This window comes from Cyanistes caeruleus, chromosome 5, assembly GCF_971803275.1.
Source record: "Cyanistes caeruleus chromosome 5, bCyaCae1.hap1.1, whole genome shotgun sequence".
Classification (NCBI taxonomy): Eukaryota; Metazoa; Chordata; class Aves; order Passeriformes; family Paridae; genus Cyanistes; species Cyanistes caeruleus.
In genome coordinates, this window is record NC_141705.1 from 66039519 (window position 1) to 66059743 (window position 20225).

The 20225-nt window shown below is 43.6% G+C and overlaps 1 protein-coding gene across 1 annotated transcript; it reads left to right on the plus strand.

Moving 5' to 3' along the window:
* The first annotated feature begins 15852 nt into the window (after nucleotides 1–15852).
* On the plus strand, nucleotides 15853–16960 carry LOC147653208 (uncharacterized). Its single transcript, XM_086889173.1, has 2 exons — nucleotides 15853–16164; nucleotides 16478–16960. Exons 1-2 carry the CDS (start codon nucleotides 15910–15912, stop codon nucleotides 16673–16675), a joined length of 453 nt encoding a protein of 150 aa, XP_086745299.1. The 5' UTR covers nucleotides 15853–15909; the 3' UTR covers nucleotides 16676–16960.
* The last annotated feature ends 3265 nt before the right edge of the window (nucleotides 16961–20225 follow it).

The window sequence follows — 20225 nt, forward strand, 5'->3', positions numbered from 1 at the left end:
AAAAAGAAATTCATTATAAAAAAATGAGGAAGGAAAAAGCCTTCATTCCCAGCACTGCAGAATTCCAGCCAAGTAAAATCTCACTCACTTTACAATGAAAGGAAAATATTTGAGTGGTGGTGGCAGGGACAAGGCGAGGATATACAGTGCCAGGGAGGATTCTGCACTTAGAGATGCTGAGTATCCAGCCAAGAGACAGAAATTCAATTGCCAAGGCATTTGAATGAAGTCAATTAAGTCACATCACCTTTTCTATTTCAGTGTTTCCATCTGACAAGAAAGCAAAGGCGGGCAGCAGAAAGCAGGTGAGCTGCTGCACTCAGGGGTAGGGATCAAATGAACTATGCTGGTTCCATATGCACTATGGGAAAAGCAGGCAGAAGAGAGGAAGAGCTCTAAAATTAAGATGGAATTTTAACCTCTTCCTTCTCTGTTGACACTGACTGTAGGCATGTCTAACAGCTTTTCAGACAATTGTGTTTGATTTTGTTCCACAAACCTTACCTAGATCCACATTCATTAGCTGACTCTCTGCTGCCATCAAAATTGAGGGAAGGAACACCTTTTAGCACTGCTTAGAAACAGAGGAGATCAAACTAAACTCTGCAGCTCCAATGAGCGAAGGAATTATGTCCTATCCACCTTCATGAAGCCGCAAAGACCAAAATCTCTTGAGAGCGTGCCATTTCCTTTCAGCCTTGTGCACTGAGCCTTCAGCTCATCACGGATCAAAAGATGCTGCACTAAATTACAAGAAAAATGACTGCATTCTGTTTAGTTGCAATCCTGGTAGTCATAACAAATCTTGTGTGCATCAGATGGCCTCCAGAAAAATCACATGCAACAGCAACACCATCCTCAGATGCTCTCCCAGTACCTTACCTAATCATTGCTCCGTCACTGGACAAGACTTGTCCCCACCCTTCACACCTACAGCAACAAACCTACAAATCTTCCGAACATTTCTTCAATTCCACACCCCTCCGGAACATTCCCGCTTAAAACCGCACAGCTGCCCACGGGACAAAGGTCCAGTGTTACAAGCTGCTGCTCTCCCTCCACACAAGCCCCTTGCACATCTTGCACTGCTGCTCTGAAACTGCACAATTTGTCAGCAGCACCATTAGACTCAGAATTGGGAAACAATTCCTTCTGCTGGGTTAAGTTGGAAACAGTTCAGGCTACAGGAGTTCTTTATTATTCACCCTCATGGAATGCCCCTGCCCTTCAGAGCTCAAGCACTCCTGTGCAGAGCATCTCATGGAGCCAAAGAGAAAGGACTGCTGTCGCAAAAGAAGAGTCTGGGAGGAACTCCCAGTGTCCTTCATGCCTTGAGAAAGCTAAGGAGCAGTCACTGATGGCCTAAAGGGTACAAATTCAGTTCAGATGACAAATTTTCCAGGGTGATCCCCCTCCTCTTTATCTTCTAACACAACTACAAACAAACCAAATGATAGATTTCACAAGGAATAAGGGATGTTTAAAAGCAAATCTCTAAACTAAGCCTGGCATGCTCACCCAGGAGTTCAACACAGCAAGGCAGGCACTCTGCACTACCTAGTTCATGGCAAGAGATTTCTAAACTCTACCAAATGAAGAGAAGAAATGAAAGAGAGAGCAATAGAACCGTATTTTAATTCATTTCAAGGCATGGAATAACACAGAATCTTTTCCATGAAACTAGGGCATTTTTCTCCCTTATCTAGTGCCCAAGTAAGATTAGAAATTGGGAAAAAAAACCACTGAAACTGCAAATGCATTTTGCCCCCAGCTAGAAACAAAAGGTAATTATTTGAAAACTAGAAAAAACTCCAAGAGGAAACGTAAAACATTATGGAATATGTATTATTTTTATCACCCAGAATTCCCCATGTTAAAGGCACAGAGAAAACCATCATTCAGAAGTGGGAAAACAGAGGGACTGTACAAGTGAAATGGAGTTCTGACAAATGATGCTGTGTAGAATATGGGTTCCCAAACCAACAGAACAAAGGCACCCCGACAGCAGCAGCCTCAGAGATTGTACATTGCAGCTGAAGCACGGGGGTTTCTGTAGATTCACCTTGTAAACTGGCACACTTACTTGCCAAGGCTGCTGAACTTCTTTCACCTTAAACCACAAAACCTCCCAGTCCTTCCACAGCAATCACTCCATCAAATCAAGACAGACCAAAACATGTTCTTTGCGCTGTTCACAATAAGATGAAGTTATGTGCCCAAGAGATACCATTTGAAGTCAGAAGGAACAAGCCAGCAGGTGTAGAAAACTGGTATTTGAAGAAGTGACAAAAAGACAGCAAACTGAAGCCCATGCTTAATACAAAAGCCCATGATTAATAGAACACAAATGCAGATGGATATGATAAGCTTGCACTGTCGAAGCTAAAATCATTTCTAACAAAAATCACCACATTTCCAAGAATTCAGTACCACTTGTGGTGGCCACTCCTGATCTCTACATAATATGTCAGCAGTTCAATTGGCAAGAATCTCTTTATCTAGATCCAAGCAGGGAAGAAGTCAAGGTCCCAGTGATATGCAATTCTGTAGCTTCATTAGAAACCTTTCATCCTGCAATAGTTGAAATCCAAGCGAGAAAAGAACCTGTTTGGACACCAACTATCCTTAGTAGCAACGTTTTGCAGCACGCAATTTGAAAAGGTTAACCTGCCAGGCAATAATACAGACAAGAAAAATGAAAAGGAGGGCAAGGAGAATCATCTGCTGCTGAAACTGCTCTTCTACAAAAACAAAGTGATATGAAGATTCAGCCCGTGAAGAACACATTCCTCAACCAGGAGAGAAAAACACAATTCTTAAAAATCTCCTCTGTCGTTCTGATTGGGAACGGTGGGAAAGAACGACACGGACTCTCAAGGGAGTCACAACAGGAGAATCTTCTCTACTTTATTACTCTAGGCTTGTCTAATAGACAGATACGTGGAAAGTACAGAAAGGAAACTCTTATTGCTTAGTAAAGTGCTACATCACCATCATTGGTCAGTGGGGCTCACCACCCCCCTGACTTTCTCCTGCAAGGAAAACAAGAGGACAGACAAACAGCACCTGGCAGTTGTTTTCTGTCTGTGAGGATTGTTTTGAAATCCTCCTATGAATTCCCAGGCTAGCTTCTCGGGCAGGACTGATAGGCCATGGGGCCTGCAGTTTCTGCAGCTCTCTGCAGCCTGCTCCAAAGCTAGCATCCATACTCTCCACTACATAAGAAATAGAAAATTGACTACAAATCACGTGTTCACTACTTGTTGCTTGTTCACTACTCAGACATCAGAATTAATACCACAATACTAGAAGAACAATCCAAGAAACATATTCCAGGGATGCATTTTAATTCATTTGCTGCTGCCAGCCGTGCTGTGCTTTGCTTCTATCCATCCACCCTGCTGCAAAAAGGTTCAATTGTGTTTTCACCATCACGTCAGATCAGCTCTTGGACTCACAGCTCACCACAGACCTCGAAACAGGAGGCAAAGATCTGCACCACTTGGCCTTTCAGAACTTCTCACCCATCTATGACCTTTCTGGGGCCAGCTTCACAAAATGAGGGGGAAGCCATTCCAAAGAACACGACCAAGGAAATCACACAGCACTCGGGATTTGTTCCAGGCATCAAATTTTTAATGGATGATGTGAAGTAACACCGAAGCAATTCCTGTCCACAGAAAAAAAGATTTCAAATGGTTTTGTCTCAAGGACAATCACTGGAGGTTGAAAGTTTCTGGGGCTGAAAGTTACATGAGGTCCTCAACACTGAGCAATCAATATCCCCACAGTCTAAACTGTGAAATTACTACCTGGGCAAGGAGAACATTTTCAGGATTTGCAACTCATCTCAAAGCCTCAGTAGAACTCAACCAGCAGAATTCCCCTGAGATGGCACTGTGCTCTGGAAGCCCTCAAATACTCACTAAAACAGACTTGACTTTCACTAGAACAGCTGCTCATGAAAATCTGGGGTAAAACCTATGGGAAGTGGCCATGTGCACGCATATTCCTTCTTCCCACAGCAGGCCCAATCAAATCCTCCTTTGAATGGCCTCCAAGTTGAGCAGCACTCATTGGCACAGCCTCTTCTCCCACAGACAGGCCAGCGAGCAACACGGCAGCGCCAGCCAGGTGGGCAAGGACAAGAGAGAGCAGATGCCAACAAGGCTTGGAAGCTGGGCCAAGGGAGGTTTACGCTGGCCATTGGGAAGAACTTGTGCCCAGCGTGGGCCATCAGATACTGCAATGGCCTGACAGGGGCTGCTGGAGTCATCATTGTGGCACGGGTGCAAGGCAAGCCAGGCCGCAGCGCTCGGGCCCCGCTCTGCTGGCCATGCTTGCCGCCATGGCTCCCAGCTTGGACTCAACATTCTCTCAGGGCTCTCTGCAGCCAGGGCGTTCTGTGCTTCTGTGACATCACAGCCTCTGGGGACGGCACGCTGGCTGGCAACTGTCCCCAGCTGTTGCTGCGCCCCAGTGCCCAGGCACAGCTGCTCGCAGAGAGACGCCCAGAGCCTCGGTGCTGCTGGCAGAGCACTATGGCTGCTCACGGCTCCTCCGCGCTGCTGCAGCTTTACGTGCTGCTGCTCTTGGCTCATCCCCTCGACCCTGTGAGCAAACCTGAGCGCAGCACGGATGCCTCTCCTCTGCTTCTGGAGGATTGTCATCTGGACGAGTCGGACCCTGAGCGCATCCGGTGGGCGGCCAGGACATTCCTGCTCATCGACCTGCTCATCATAGGAATGGCCATGGGATGGTCGCTCGGAAAAAGAATTCAGAGACGCTGGCGAGAGGTGAGGAGGGGGGTGGGGGGTCAGGCAGGCGGGATGGGGCAGACCTTGAGGGCCTCTTGGGCACCCTTTGGCCAATGCCCTGCGGCAGAAGGGGCCTGAGCTCCTGGCTGGGGAATGCGGCCCAGGGGCTGAGCTCCATGGACAGCACCAAGCAGAGGCGGCAGAGCTCTGCCTGCTGCAGCCTCTTCCCCGGGCCAGCCCAGCCCAACTGGGCCCGAGTCTCTGTCTCCCAGGCCAAAGGCAGCCCCACAGGTGCCGGCCCCGCTCTGCCCCTCTGCCTCTTCCATGGGGATCCCTGTGCTTTGCCTTGCAGCGGAATCTCCAGAGCCCTTCGGGCCGTGCGGGGCCCCGCCGCCATCGAAGACTCGGCTGTCCCACCAAGTTGATGCAGCTGCTCAGGCAAAACCGTGACCTGATGCGGCTGCTCCTTCGCTACAGCTCTCAGCCGAGGAGGCCAACCACCAAGACGGCAGCAAAAGAGGGCAGTGACAGGAGACTCCGCACCTCCCCACAGCTCTGACCTCCAGCGTCGCGCTCCAGCTACAGAACCTTACGGGGAACGGGTGACCAGTGCCCAGCCCAGGCACTGCGACGTTCCCCACCTTACAAGTTAGCCACACCCCTGTTGTTGTTCGATTCCCCACCACGTTTCCCCCAAGAAGTTGACCTTTCCCTTAGTGTTCAGTTCTAAACAGTTGAAGCATTGAAGTTTCTTAGCCTTAAGATTCTTACCCCATAGTCTTCTAGTAACGTTGGATTGTAGATTTTAGAAGTAGTCAAGTGAATAAAGTTCACGTTTTCTACACGTTGCTGTGTCATTTTCTTGAGGTTGCACCTGAGACCTGGGGACTCCTTGAGAGATGGCTTTGCATGGCAGCTCCAGACTGCCTGCAATGGAGAGCCCCAGTGCCCCAGCAGGCTTTGCAAGAGCACGGAGGGCAGCGGGAAAGAAGAAGGTGGCCAATATTCACCTGCCTCCACCTTCCAAGGAAGCTTGCAGTCAAACCCTGTCTGCCCTTTAGGGGGGACCCTAAAGGCCCCGGCAGGCATCCCCATGGCCCCAGGACGGGGGGCTTGCAGCACTCTGGGGCACCAGGAAAGGAGCAGGATCATCCCTGGAAAGCTGTCTGGAGACAAATCCAGAGACGTCTCCCCTGGCATCCAGGCAAGGGCTGAATACAGGCAGGCAATTAGATCCACAGGCTGCCTGGGCTATGGCACCAATCAGTCCTGCTTCATAGATTTCGGGGGGCGGGGTTATACATATATATATATATATATATACGCATATATGTATATATGTATCTACATCTGTATTTAGTTCTTTGTATTTATCCTGTTGACCCTCAAATAGGATTAGATTTCATTTTCCTACAAAACAAAACATCCGTTTTTTGATTTTTAGGAATCAACCATCTGTGCTCCCACTTTAAATCCCTTCTCTCAAACTCATTCTGCATCTTGCTCCTTTCCAGCACCATCAAATACCTCTGTTAAAATACAGAGCATCAGTGGAAGGACGACAATCTTGTTACTTGCTGAAGAAAGTTAACTTGGATGACATACCTGCTTTTAAAAATCCAAGAGGAACAAAACCTACACATCAGCTTTAGAATTTCAAAAGCTGCTTCCTCAACTCTTCCACACCACTTTACTCTTTGGGGACATTCAGCAGCAATACCAAACAAGCACAGAAAAGAAATGGAAGAAGAAATGCAGATAGTCAGCAGCAGACCACCTACCAAAATACATTTTAAATGCAGCTCCAAGTTCTCCAAGAGCAAGTTTGAAGTGTAAATGGAGACACTCACACAAAATTACTACCACTTGGTACTTTTGGCATTTCCTTGGGCTTTCCTCTTCATTTTTTTTTTATCTCTCACCTAAAGCAAGAGAAAAAACCCAAACAAACACAACCTTTCAGGCAGAGGAAAGATGTGGTTGCTCTTGAAGAAAGCATTTCATTCTGCCTGGAGAAGAAGCTGCTGGGAAAAATATTAGCTTTTAGCAAAATGGCACTGTGCTGTTGCACTTGTTCTAGCACTGGGAGAAAGAACAGGCCCGTCTGTAAGGCTCCTGCAGCTCACCCTGGCTGAGGGTCATTGACCACTGAGCACTGCAGGCATCACTGGCAACAACGATGGTGGAAAATGGGGAGGGAGCAGGATAAATAAATGTTTGCCATTGCCTTAGCCAAAAAAACCCCAGACATCAAAAGCAACCCACCCTCAAAACAAAGCTATGAAAATAGTTTGCCTCTGAATTTAAAGAACTTCAATTAACTCTACGATGTCTGCTTTTGGTTCAGCATTCATCAATCTGAATTTGAATATGCACAGGGTAATGAAAGGTAACTGAGGCTTAAAAATCATGTCTATTGACTTGTGCATAGCCTATACTGAAGCACATTAAAAAGCAGCGTTTTGCTTGAAATCTGCACGGTATTAACTTCATTCAGTCTTACACTCACTAGGTAATTAAATACATGAAGAAATAGATTTTTTTTTTTTTTTATTAGAAATGCATTATTAATTAGGAAGGCATGGCTTTAGCAGAGTCTGCTGATACCAACATTACTCAGCTAAGTTCAAAGTATGAACACAAGAACTTGATGACAGAAGCAATGTTCATCAGAGCCTCAACAAGAAAGTTGCAGTTCCAAGTTTTTCAGATGTCCTACACTTGCTAAGGCACCTCCAGAAAGAGGAGTCAACTGAAAATAGCACAGGAAATTTGAAACCCATTTCTATATTTTTCTTTTTTTTCCTGAACTTTCTTGTGGGCAACAGAAAACTCCCAATATGTGGAATGCAATGTAGTTTTTATGCCAGAGTCATGAGTCATCCCCTCAGTTCCAACCTGATCCAATGCTCACTTGAATCTTGGAAAGGCTCAAATCAGCAAGATGAAATTAAAATTGTATTCATGAAAGGAGCTCTTTACTCTCCATTCCCCTCCCTCCCCCAAATACATCAGCACCAAGTGAGAAAGGCTCAATTTGAAAGATAATTATTACACAATTAAACTTGGACATAGCTAGTTTGCTACAAGTTCCAGCAGACAGACAAATGAGAGCAGAATCAGAGGTTATCAACCTCAATAGAAATTCCAGCTCATGCTTTCCCCAAAAGCCTCATTTAATTTATCCAGGATTAAAAAATAAAAGAGAAATGAAAAAAAATCACATAAAAGCATTTCACATAGTATATAGTGAAATACTATCATTTCCACCTGAAATATTCATCATCATTATTATGTTTTTCCATAGTAAATTACAAAGTCTCCTGCACCCATCTTCCCAATATCTCATTCTAAGTGCTTGCTACTTTAATCCCTTAGGAAGCAAAAGGAGCCTCAGGTGTCTCTGGATCAACAGAAACTAAACAACACAGCTTGACAAAGTATATCAAATTGTCAATCAACTCAATAAAGAACTCCCACTCCAGAGATAGCTATCACCAGCTGATGAATTTGGCTAGGGCAGGTTTAGTGAAGAAAAACTAGGTCTTTATTACCAAATCAGTTAGGAGTTGTTCTACCGTACTGCCCGTAGGATGGGAGTATAAACACCATATTCTTCACAGCCTCATCCACAAAGAATTCCACCTTCAAATTAAGGCTGCTTTGGAGTTGGACCAAACCAATGAAAACTCACTCATCAAACACAGTGATGGCAGCATGCTCAGTCTTTGCAATACAAAACTGGCAACTAACAGCACATTCCTGATCACATCTCCAAGGCTGAGTGTACAGAACTGCAGTGGTGGCCAGGCCCTCGCTGACTGCCAAACCTCCAGCCATCATCCCTTCCTCTCACAGCGACAGGGCAGAAAATAACAACAGCAGAAACTAGAAAGCTTAAGCTAAAATCACAAAGGTCATTGATGAAACAGACTGGAGTGCTTTAGAAACTAGCACGCAGATTTAGCTGAAAACAAATCTTATTGATCACCAATTACAATGAATACTTAATTCTATCATTCTGCATTATTATTAGACAGTCAGAGACAGCCAAGCTGACCTCAAGCATGCTGAAGCATCGGGGCCAAGCAGTGCACATCTTCCCAGGAGCTGATTTACCCATCGTTCTCAAGTGAATTCACCTGCACACAGCCCCACCGTACAACTGCTAGGCTGCAAAATAAAAAAATAGCTCTGCTTAAGAGTCAAACCCCAGGACATAGACCATATGAAAGGAAGAATGAAACCTGCAGCATTTGGTTGACCTTCAATGCCCTGAGAAGATGACAAATTCCCCAAGATGAACAAGTGCCCAAAATACAAAGCAAAGGACTGACTTTTAGGGATCAAATGTTAAATAGGCCTGTGAAACTGGAGTTGTTAGGTTGCACATGAAAGAAGGGAAAAAAGAAAAAACCACCCCAACCCTCAACTGCAATTTTACATCCCTCTTGGAAAATTTGCTTTAATAAGAGAGAGGAATGGATACAATCTTCCCCTCACCTGGAGATTTTAATCAATTCAAGCCATTTCAAATCTGGCAAGAAAGCCCTACCACAGTCCCCATCAAACAACATTGCCTTTCATTTTTGCTTCTCATGACTACTTCAGAGCAGTCTAAATAACAGCAAAGAAGGAAATTCAAGTTGCAATTCAAACACTAAGCTCTGGAATCCCACATTGCCTTCAAACACCTGCATGAAACACTAACTTCATGCTCTATGCTCCCTGCTTTCTTCTAGTTTACTGCACAGTGCATTATTTACATAAAACAGAATTTCTTCTGTGGGAAAGGCTTGCATGGTACTTCAAAGCCTGAATAAATCAGGGACTGCAGCTTGAACTAACAAAAAAATCATCCAAAAAATTCCTTTCAATATCTGCATTGTATTACCTTATCATGCTACCTGTCTAGCTGAGTTATTCAGGTATCCACACCAGAAATGACAGACAATGTCTCTCTATGATGATGTGATGTTACTTCAAATGAAAAAAAACAATAAATAAAAATCACAGATTAATTTCCCATACAAATGATGACTCACTACTCCCAAATCCTTCCTTATAGCAGGATGCTCACTTCAGTCTGGAAGTCTTCATGTTGCAGCCTGCAGGAATCAGCTTATTTCCTGTCAAGGGCTGGAAAGCCTTACAGGAACTGGTTTTGGTTGAAGAACTTCTCCAAGGTGCTTACCTGTGGGACTTATCCAGGTAAGGGATGTTAGCTCCCTCTTCTTTGAGGTTCAGGGTCCAACCACTCCTACTGCTGGTAAGAAGAACAGAAGAAACATCTGCCCATAGCAAGGACTGCACTGGTGGGCAAAGTCCAAATTCCATCCTTCAGGGAAAAAGAAACAAAGACTGAGGAATTCATGTCTGTTCAAAATTTCATCCTTGACTACTGAAAGCATTGGAAGCACATGTGTATGTTTAAAAATGGAATTGTCCTCATTTAAGAATAAAAATAATTTGATCCCATCACCATTTTTCTTGGTCCAATCCTGAACTGCAGATCCAAACAGCTGAGAAAGCATGGAATAGTCTGCTGGACAGCATTAAAATGAGCAACTCCTGTATCTTCCTAAGATAAGAACACAAATCACAAAGAAAGGCACTCTGAGAAAAAATTTCTTAGAGGAAGACCTCAATTATTTTCCAGCAAGGCAGGTAATATGCATTTGGCTATTTGTTAGAAAAAAAACCAAAAAACAAACCTGTTTTTATACAAGATTTTACTCATATATTAACTATCACATATTTTGCAAAACAAAAAGAGACCACAGCAAAGTAAAATCCCAATTTTTTCCTATATTTAAGCTGTGATAGTATGTCTGAAATGGGAATCCAGAGCCTCACCAGATTAATATCACCACTTGGACCAGAGAATTTGCCATATCCACTTCTTCTGGTTTCGTTCAGTTGGAGCTTCTGTTTGTACAGTGATGATGGCTCTTGAACATTCTGGGATTTAAAGTAGTCCCTGAAGAGATGGCTGACAAAAATATGATGTTACTTTCAAGATGCTTTTTAATTATTTCTACCCTCATCCAGAACCTGCAAACATCTGATCTCCTTCACTATGCTCCAAGCTCATTAAAACTGGAACGCTAAATAAGAATATTCAAAATATTTTGTTTTGCATTGCTAAAGGCACCACTGCAGGTACTTGACTCATCCTTCAGACTGTAAATAAATAAATGAAGTCTAGGACAGGTCAAATAAAGACACTATGTTTTCTGTGTTTTGTTGGGGTTGGTTTTAGAAGACTTAGGAGATTTGAAACAGATCTTTTATTAAGGAATTGTTCCTAAGGGACTTGACTTACAGAAATTAATTTATACTTGGCAGTGCATTTGATTGATTGCAGTTCCTTTTTTTCAAATACAAACCAGCATTTTCACTACCAGGTGTGGTGGTTGGAAATGTTGGGACTGTAGAACACTGCAAGGCTAATTTCTCCTCCAGTCTCCATCATTTTTATGTAGCTCAGCATTTTCTCATCCTTACTGAGATCTGCTGCAAATTTAAAATACCCTAACAGGGCTGAGAGAGTATTGCAACAGTGTTTATCTAGTGTATCATTACAGTTCTTGTTACCCTAATTCCACAGTTCTGAGCAACAACTCTCATTTTATGGGCAGGTAATTGAGCTCTATGATACATGAATTGATTTGCAGGGGAAATACATTAAAACCTGGCTGGAAAAGAAAATTATTCAGGATCTTCACTCTGATTGCCTTTTACAGCTACCACTCTAGGACCACTGAAAGAGCTTACTTTAGCTCATGTCAATGAAGCTACAATTCAGTGTTTGTCCAAAAAATGTTCACATTCTAAAATGAAGGTTACTGTGGTTTCCTGAGTTATAAAGGCAGAATTAAAGATTACTGCAGATTCTTAGATCAGGACCACTTCCCAGCTCAAGAACTATTTAGTGGGAAGAGCCAAGGCAAAAGGCAGCATTCAAGCAAGTGTTGCTGATCAAGTGAGTTATGGGTTCTACATGAAAATGTTAGCAAGGGTGATCCAGTCAGATCTCATGTCTGCCTGTGGTTCAGCACTGCAGCTGCTAACACCCAGAGCACCAGATCCAATCACTCCTGAGGAGCAGGTTTGTTCAAGCAGGCACTGTTGTTTCAGGACCAGTGAAAGACAGGACAGAGACAAAATTGATAGTACTCCCTCAGTGCAAACAGAACTTGCCCTGCGACAAATTTGCTCCTCTCTGGCCCTACTTTTAACATCCCTGCTCTCAAATTCCTATTTTTAGCAGCTTCTCATAAAAGGCATTCTTACTCAGAGAAGTGAATGTTAGAAGTGTTCATTTGAATGAAGCAAACAATTAAGCAACATCTTCCCTAAAGTGATTTTGTAAAAGTTATGGTTTAGTTTTCTTCCTAATTGCTTGGAAAAATCGGATTGGCGCAGGAAATGGGAAGGGTTGGCTAAAAGGAGTCAGCTGATGGGAAGCAGCCAGTAACTCCTGCTGCTGCTGACCTGCTGCAACTCCCAGGTAAGAGGACAAGTGCCTCATTTGTAATCAAGTCTATATAAAACACAAAAGAGGCAGAAGGACAAACCTGGTTCATAAAGGCAGCAGTCTGTGACCAAAAGCAGCAGAGTCAGCAGCCAGTGTTTCACTCCTGATGAGAGCCCACTTGCAAAAGTTCCACTTGAGTACCTGCTGCAGAGCAGAGGCTGTTCTTCATTGATGTGTCAAACCATGACAGCCATACTTCTGTTGCTATTCAAAGAACAGGGATAAACTCCGGGGTTTGTTAGGTTTTAAATAGTTTCCAATTTCAGGCCTAATAGAAGGCAAAATGGAAAATATCACATGTAATAGGACTTAAAAATAGAAATATGGAAGAACACAATGTTATACTCATGTTACCTATTACTTTTTTCAGCTGAGCAAAGTCTTCACAAACACTATAAATACATATCTTTTTCCCCCAATGAAAATAATAATAAAAAAATCTGTCTTGTAACCTGAAAGAAAAGAGATAAAACCAAAGCAAACCTGATTCTTGTAAACAGAAAATGTTGCTTAAAAATTGAGTTTGGGGAGCATAAATATTTAATTGCCTTGAGCATGTCTTAGGAATTCACATTTACTCAAAATAGTGTCAAGAGCAGACAAAACTGCAAAACAATCTCTTTTAGTAGGAAATACCTTGTGAGAATCAAGTGTTTTCTTATCATCTTTCACTGTTTCACTTGATGTCTGAATCTTCTAACTCCAACTCCTAGAACAGCATCAGTGGGGGAGAGAGACAATGAACACTCCTTCTGTTATTTGACTGACTGCAAGGTTTTGACATGTAGAGTATTAATAAAAATAATTTATTCTCACAGGGTTTTGTCAGAATAACAAGCTGGTAGCTTTAAATATGGTTAAGAAAATTTTATGTATGTTAGGAAAAAACAAACAAAAAGAAACATTTGCAGTAGTAGGACAAAACCGTCATAAAAAAGGTATATAGCAGATATACATATTTATATTCATATATATATATCTCCAATTTCCCAAAGCATTGCTCTAAGAATTAGACAAAACTGGCTACAAAATTCAGATTTTTTAGGTTATTTATTGACTGTAAAGTGAATCCTGACTGACAATAAATATCACTGGGGAACATTAATTATTAAATATACATTGTCCAATCTTTAACAAATCAACTTTAGTAAGAACAGTTTTAAATCTAAAAATAAAAACAATTTCCAAGACACTTATTTTAAGTAATTGCACTAAGAAATAGTAAGACCTTATATATAGTTAAATGACTAGCAGCCAACTCACATCATCATAGTAAGAATAATATATATGTACTGCAATTTTAAGTGTTATGACTTCAAGAACTTGTAGTAATAAGCAAGCATTACTTGCTAAATAACACAAAATTTGTCTGATTAAGTCTGTTTAAAAGAATATGCAATGGGAATAACTAAGAGCTGAAATTAATGGTGTTAGCTTGTAAAGACAGAAATTTACTTCTTACAAGTAGGAAAACATGCAATATATTCCTATACTTAACACATGTTCGTAGTACAGACATTCCTGTTAATAAATTTCAGGTTAAAATTGACAAATGTGACATGTTCTACTATATGGAATTTCTTCAAGTGACTGTTGTTCCATCGGACAACACAAACTAAAAAATGTCCTGCCTCTCAGAAATATTATTCTGTTTCTACTCTTTACTTTATTTTTTTATTTTTTTTTTTCACTTTTAGAAAAACACAGATTTTTTTTTTTTTTAGTATTAGAAAAATATAGGACAAAAACAAGGCTTAAGTTTTAGATAGGGAAGAGAGAATAAGGAGATGCTTTATAAGCTGAAATATTTTTCTCTTAAAGCTATGGAGATGGACAACCATGTTCTGAAAAAAACTCCTTTAATTCATGACAGAGTATATTGGGAAGCATGGAGTGTTCAAAGTGTGGATTTTGAGTAAAAAGTAGAGTAATTGTGATACAGTGAGGCGCTGGAACAGAGTGGAGTGAAGATTTGAGGCCTTGAGGGCAATGAGAAAACTGTTTTCCTGCGAAGCTCACAGAGACAGATGAAGAGGACTCATGGCCCATACACACCTCAGAGTGATGTGAAATGGGAGGAGTGAACTCATGGCAGATTTCCGGGCAGCTGGCATCAAACAAATAGAAAACTATAACAGAAATATTTTTCTTGTGAGAAACTCCATAGATTAGCAGAAGAAGATTTCTGTTTCTATACAAACACTGATAAAGAGACTCTAGCAAGAATTGGGACTGTTTTAAACACCAAAGTTCCAAAGTCTTTTGTCTCTATCTTGTCATGTGAACAAGGGAATGCTGGGTAGTGCGGGATAAAAGGGTTTTCTGAAAGTTTATTCTGGTGTTCTTATTCTTGTAGTTTTGTGAATAAACTTTCTTTATTCCTTTTAAGTTTTAAGCCTGTTTTGCTCTTGCTCTAATCCATATCTCACAGCAAGAAATAAGTAAGTTTTCTAGTATTTTTTCAGTTACTGCTTTAAAACCACGACAACTGTGTTTTCACCATCACGTCAGATCAGCTCTTGGACTCACAGCTCACCGCAGACCTCGAAACAGGAGGCAAAGATCTGCACCACTTGGCCTTTCAGAACTTCTCACCCATCTATGACCTTTCTGGGGCCAGCTTCACAAAATGAGGGGGAAGCCATTCCAAAGAACACGACCAAGGAAATCACACAGCACTCGGGATTTGTTCCAGGCATCAAATTTTTAATGGATGATGTGAAGTAACACCGAAGCAATTCCTGTCCACAGAAAAAAAGATTTCAAATGGTTTTGTCTCAAGGACAATCACTGGAGGTTGAAAGTTTCTGGGGCTGAAAGTTACATGAGGTCCTCAACACTGAGCAATCAATATCCCCACAGTCTAAACTGTGAAATTACTACCTGGGCAAGGAGAACATTTTCAGGATTTGCAACTCATCTCAAAGCCTCAGTAGAACTCAACCAGCAGAATTCCCCTGAGATGGCACTGTGCTCTGGAAGCCCTCAAATACTCACTAAAACAGACTTGACTTTCACTAGGACAGCTGCTCATGAAAATCTGGGGTAAAACCTATGGGCAGTGGCCATGTGCACGCATATTCCTTCTTCCCACAGCAGGCCCAATCAAATCCTCCTTTGAATGGCCTCCAAGTTGAGCAGCACTCATTGGCACAGCCTCTTCTCCCACAGACAGGCCAGCGAGCAACACGGCAGCGCCAGCCAGGTGGGCAAGGACAAGAGAGAGCAGATGCCAACAAGGCTTGGAAGCTGGGCCAAGGGAGGTTTACGGTGGCCATTGGGAAGAACTTGTGCCCAGCGTGGGCCATCAGATACTGCAATGGCCTGACAGGGGCTGCTGGAGTCATCATTGTGGCACGGGTGCAAGGCAAGCCAGGCCGCAGCGCTCGGGCCCCGCTCTGCTGGCCATGCTTGCCGCCATGGCTCCCAGCTTGGACTCAACATTCTCTCAGGGCTCTCTGCAGCCAGGGCGTTCTGTGCTTCTGTGACATCACAGCCTCTGGGGACGGCACGCTGGCTGGCAACTGTCCCCAGCTGTTGCTGCGCCCCAGTGCCCAGGCACAGCTGCTCGCAGAGAGACGCCCAGAGCCTCGGTGCTGCTGGCAGAGCACTATGGCTGCTCACGGCTCCTCCGCGCTGCTGCAGCTTTACGTGCTGCTGCTCTTGGCTCATCCCCTCGACCCTGTGAGCAAACCTGAGCGCAGCACGGATGCCTCTCCTCTGCTTCTGGAGGATTGTCATCTGGACGAGTCGGACCCTGAGCGCATCCGGTGGGCGGCCAGGACATTCCTGCTCATCGACCTGCTCATCATAGGAATGGCCATGGGATGGTCGCTCGGAAAAAGAATTCAGAGACGCTGGCGAGAGGTGAGGAGGGGGGTGGGGGGTCAGGCAGGCGGGATGGGGCAGACCTTGAGGGCCTCTTGGGCACCCTTTGGCCAATGCCCTGCGGCAGAAGGGGCCTGAGCTCCTGGCTGGGGAATGCGGCCCAGGGGCTGAGCTCCATGGACAGCACCAAGCAGAGGCGGCAGAGCTCTGCCTGCTGCAGCCTCTTCCCCGGGCCAGCCCAGCCCAACTGGGCCCGAGTCTCTGTCTCCCAGGCCAAAGGCAGCCCCACAGGTGCCGGCCCCGCTCTGCCCCTCTGCCTCTTCCATGGGGATCCCTGTGCTTTGCCTTGCAGCGGAATCTCCAGAGCCCTTTGGGCCGTGCGGGGCCCCGCCGCCATCGAAGACAGGGCTGTCCCACGGAGCTGATGCAGCTGCTGATGGACAACCGCGACCTGATGCGGCTGCTCCTTCGCGACAGCCCTCAACCAACCACCAAGATGGCGGCAAAAGAGGGCAGTGACAGGAGACTCCGCACCTCCCCACAGCTCTGACCTCCAGCGTCGCGCTCCAGCTACAGAACCTTACGGGGAACGGGTGACCAGTGCCCAGCCCAGGCACTGCGACGTTCCCCACCTTACAAGTTAGCCACACCCCTGTTGTTGTTCGATTCCCCACCACGTTTCCCCCAAGAAGTTGACCTTTCCCTTAGTGTTCAGTTCTAAACAGTTGAAGCATTGAAGTTTCTTAGCCTTAAGATTCTTACCCCATAGTCTTCTAGTAACGTTGGATTGTAGATTTTAGAAGTAGTCAAGTGAATAAAGTTCACGTTTTCTACACGTTGCTGTGTCATTTTCTTGAGGTTGCACCTGAGACCTGGGGACTCCTTGAGAGATGGCTTTGCATGGCAGCTCCAGACTGCCTGCAATGGAGAGCCCCAGTGCCCCAGCAGGCTTTGCAAGAGCACGGAGGGCAGCGGGAAAGAAGAAGGTGGCCAATATTCACCTGCCTCCACCTTCCAAGGAAGCTTGCAGTCAAACCCTGTCTGCCCTTTAGGGGGGACCCTAAAGGCCCCGGCAGGCATCCCCATGGCCCCAGGACGGGGGGCTTGCAGCACTCTGGGGCACCAGGAAAGGAGCAGGATCATCCCTGGAAAGCTGTCTGGAGACAAATCCAGAGACGTCTCCCCTGGCATCCAGGCAAGGGCTGAATACAGGCAGGCAATTAGATCCACAGGCTGCCTGGGCTATGGCACCAATCAGTCCTGCTTCATAGATTTCGGGGGGCGGGGTTATACATATATATATATATATATATATATACGCATATATGTATATATGTATCTACATCTGTATTTAGTTCTTTGTATTTATCCTGTTGACCCTCAAATAGGATTAGATTTCATTTTCCTACGAAACAAAACATCCATTTTTTGATTTTTAGGAATCAACCATCTGTGCTCCCACTTTAAATCACTTCTCTCAAACTCATTCTGCATCTTGCTCCTTTCCAGCACCATCAAATACCTCTGTTAAAATACAGAGCATCAGTGGAAGGACGACAATCTTGTTACTTGCTGAAGAAAGTTAACTTGGATGACATACCTGCTTTTAAAAATCCAAGAGGAACAAAACCTACACATCAGCTTTAGAATTTCAAAAGCTGCTTCCTCAACTCTTCCACACCACTTTACTCTTTGGGGACATTCAGCAGCAATACCAAACAAGCACAGAAAAGAAATGGAAGAAGAAATGCAGATAGTCAACAGCTGACCACCTACCAAAATACATTTTAAATGCAGCTCCAAGTTCTCCAAGAGCAAGTTTGAAGTGTAAATGGAGACACTCACACAAAATTACTACCACTTGGTACTTTTGGCATTTCCTTGGGCTTTCCTCTTCATTTTTTTTTTATCTCTCACCTAAAGCAAGAGAAAAAACCCCAAACAAACACAACCTTTCAGGCAGAGAAAAGATGTGGTTGCTCTTGAAGAAAGCATTTCATTCTGCCTGGAGAAGAAGCTGCTGGGAAAAATATTAGCTTTTAGCAAAATGGCACTGTGCTGTTGCACTTGTTCTAGCACTGGGAGAAAGAACAGGCCCGTCTGTAAGGCTCCTGCAGCTCACCCTGGCTGAGGGTCATTGACCACTGAGCACTGCAGGCATCACTGGCAACAACGATGGTGGAAAATGGGGAGGGAGCAGGATAAATAAATGTTTGCCATTGCCTTAGCCAAAAAAACCCCAGACATCAAAAGCAACCCACCCTCAAAACAAAGCTATGAAAATAGTTTGCCTCTGAATTTAAAGAACTTCAATTAACTCTACGATGTCTGCTTTTGGTTCAGCATTCATCAATCTGAATTTGAATATGCACAGGGTAATGAAAGGTAACTGAAGCTTAAAAATCATGTCTATTGACTTGTGCATAGCCTATACTGAAGCACATTAAAAAGCAGCGTTTTGCTTGAAATCTGCACGGTATTAACTTCATTCAGTCTTACACTCACTAGGTAATTAAATACATGAAGAAATAGATTTTTTTTTTTTATTAAGAATGCATTATTAATTAGGAAGGCATGGCTTTAGTAGAGTCTGCTGATACCAACATTACTCAGCTAAGTTCAAAGTATGAACACAAGAACTTGATGACAGAAGCAATGTTCATCAGAGCCTCAACAAGAAAGTTGCAGTTCCAAGTTTTTCAGATGTCCTACACTTGCTAAGGCATCTCCAGAAAGAGGAGTCAACTGAAAATAGCACAGGAAATTTGAAACCCATTTCTCTTTTTGTCTTTTTTTCCTGAACTTTCTTGTGGGCAACAGAAAACTCCTAATATGTGGAATGCAATGTAGTTTTTATGCCAGAGTCATGAGTCATCCCCTCAGTTCCAACCTGATCCAATGCTCACTTGAATCTTGGAAAGGCTCAAATCAGCAAGATGAAATTAAAATTGTATTCATGAAAGGAGCTCTTTACTCTCCATTCCCCTCCCTCTCCCAAATACATCAGCACCAAGTGAGAAAGGCTCAATTTGAAAAATAATTATTACACAATTAAACTTGGACATAGCTAGTTTGCTACAAGTTCCAGCAGACAGACAAACGAGAGCAGAATCAGAGGTTATCAACCTCAATAGAAATTCCAGCTCATGCTTTCCCCAAAAGCCTCATTTAATTTATCCAGGATTAAAAAATAAAAGAGAAATGAAAAAAACCACATAAAAGCATTTCACATAGTATATAGTGAAGTGCTATCGTTTCCACCTGAAATATTCATCATCATTATTATGTTTTTCCATAGTAAATTACAAAGTCTCCTGCACCCATCTTCCCAATATCTCATTCTAAGTGCTTGCTACTTTAATCCCTTAGGAAGCAAAAGGAGCCCCAGGTGTCTCTGGATCAACAGAAACTAAACAACACAGCTTGACAAAGTATATTAAATTGTCAATCAACTCAATAAAGGTTTTCCACTCCAGAGATAGCTATCACCAGCTGATGAATTTGGCTAGGGCAGGTTTAGTGAAGAAAAACTAGGTCTTTATTACCAAATCAGTTAGGAGTTGTTCTACCGTACTGCCCGTAGGATGAGAGTATAAACACCATATTCTTCACAGCCTCATCCACAAAGAATTCCACCTTCAAATTAAGGCTGCTTTGGAGTTGGACCAAACCAATGAAAACTCACTCATCAAACACAGTGATGGCAGCATGCTCAGTCTTTGCAATACAAAACTGGCAACTAACAGCACATTCCTGATCACATCTCCAAGGCTGAGTGTACAGAACTGCAGTGGTGGCCAGGCCCTCGCTGACTGCCAAACCTCCAGCCATCATCCCTTCCTCTCACAGCGACAGGGCAGAAAATAACAACAGCAGAAACTAGATTTTTAGCTTAAGCTAAAACCACAAAGGTCATTGATGAAACAGACTGGAGTGCTTTAGAAACTAGCACGCAGACTTAGCTGAAAACAAATCTTATTGATCACCAATTACAATGAATACTTAATTCTGTTATTCTGCATTATTATTAGACAGTCAGAGACAGCCAAGCTGACCTCAAGCATACTGAAGCATCGGGGCCAGGCAGTGCACATCTTCCC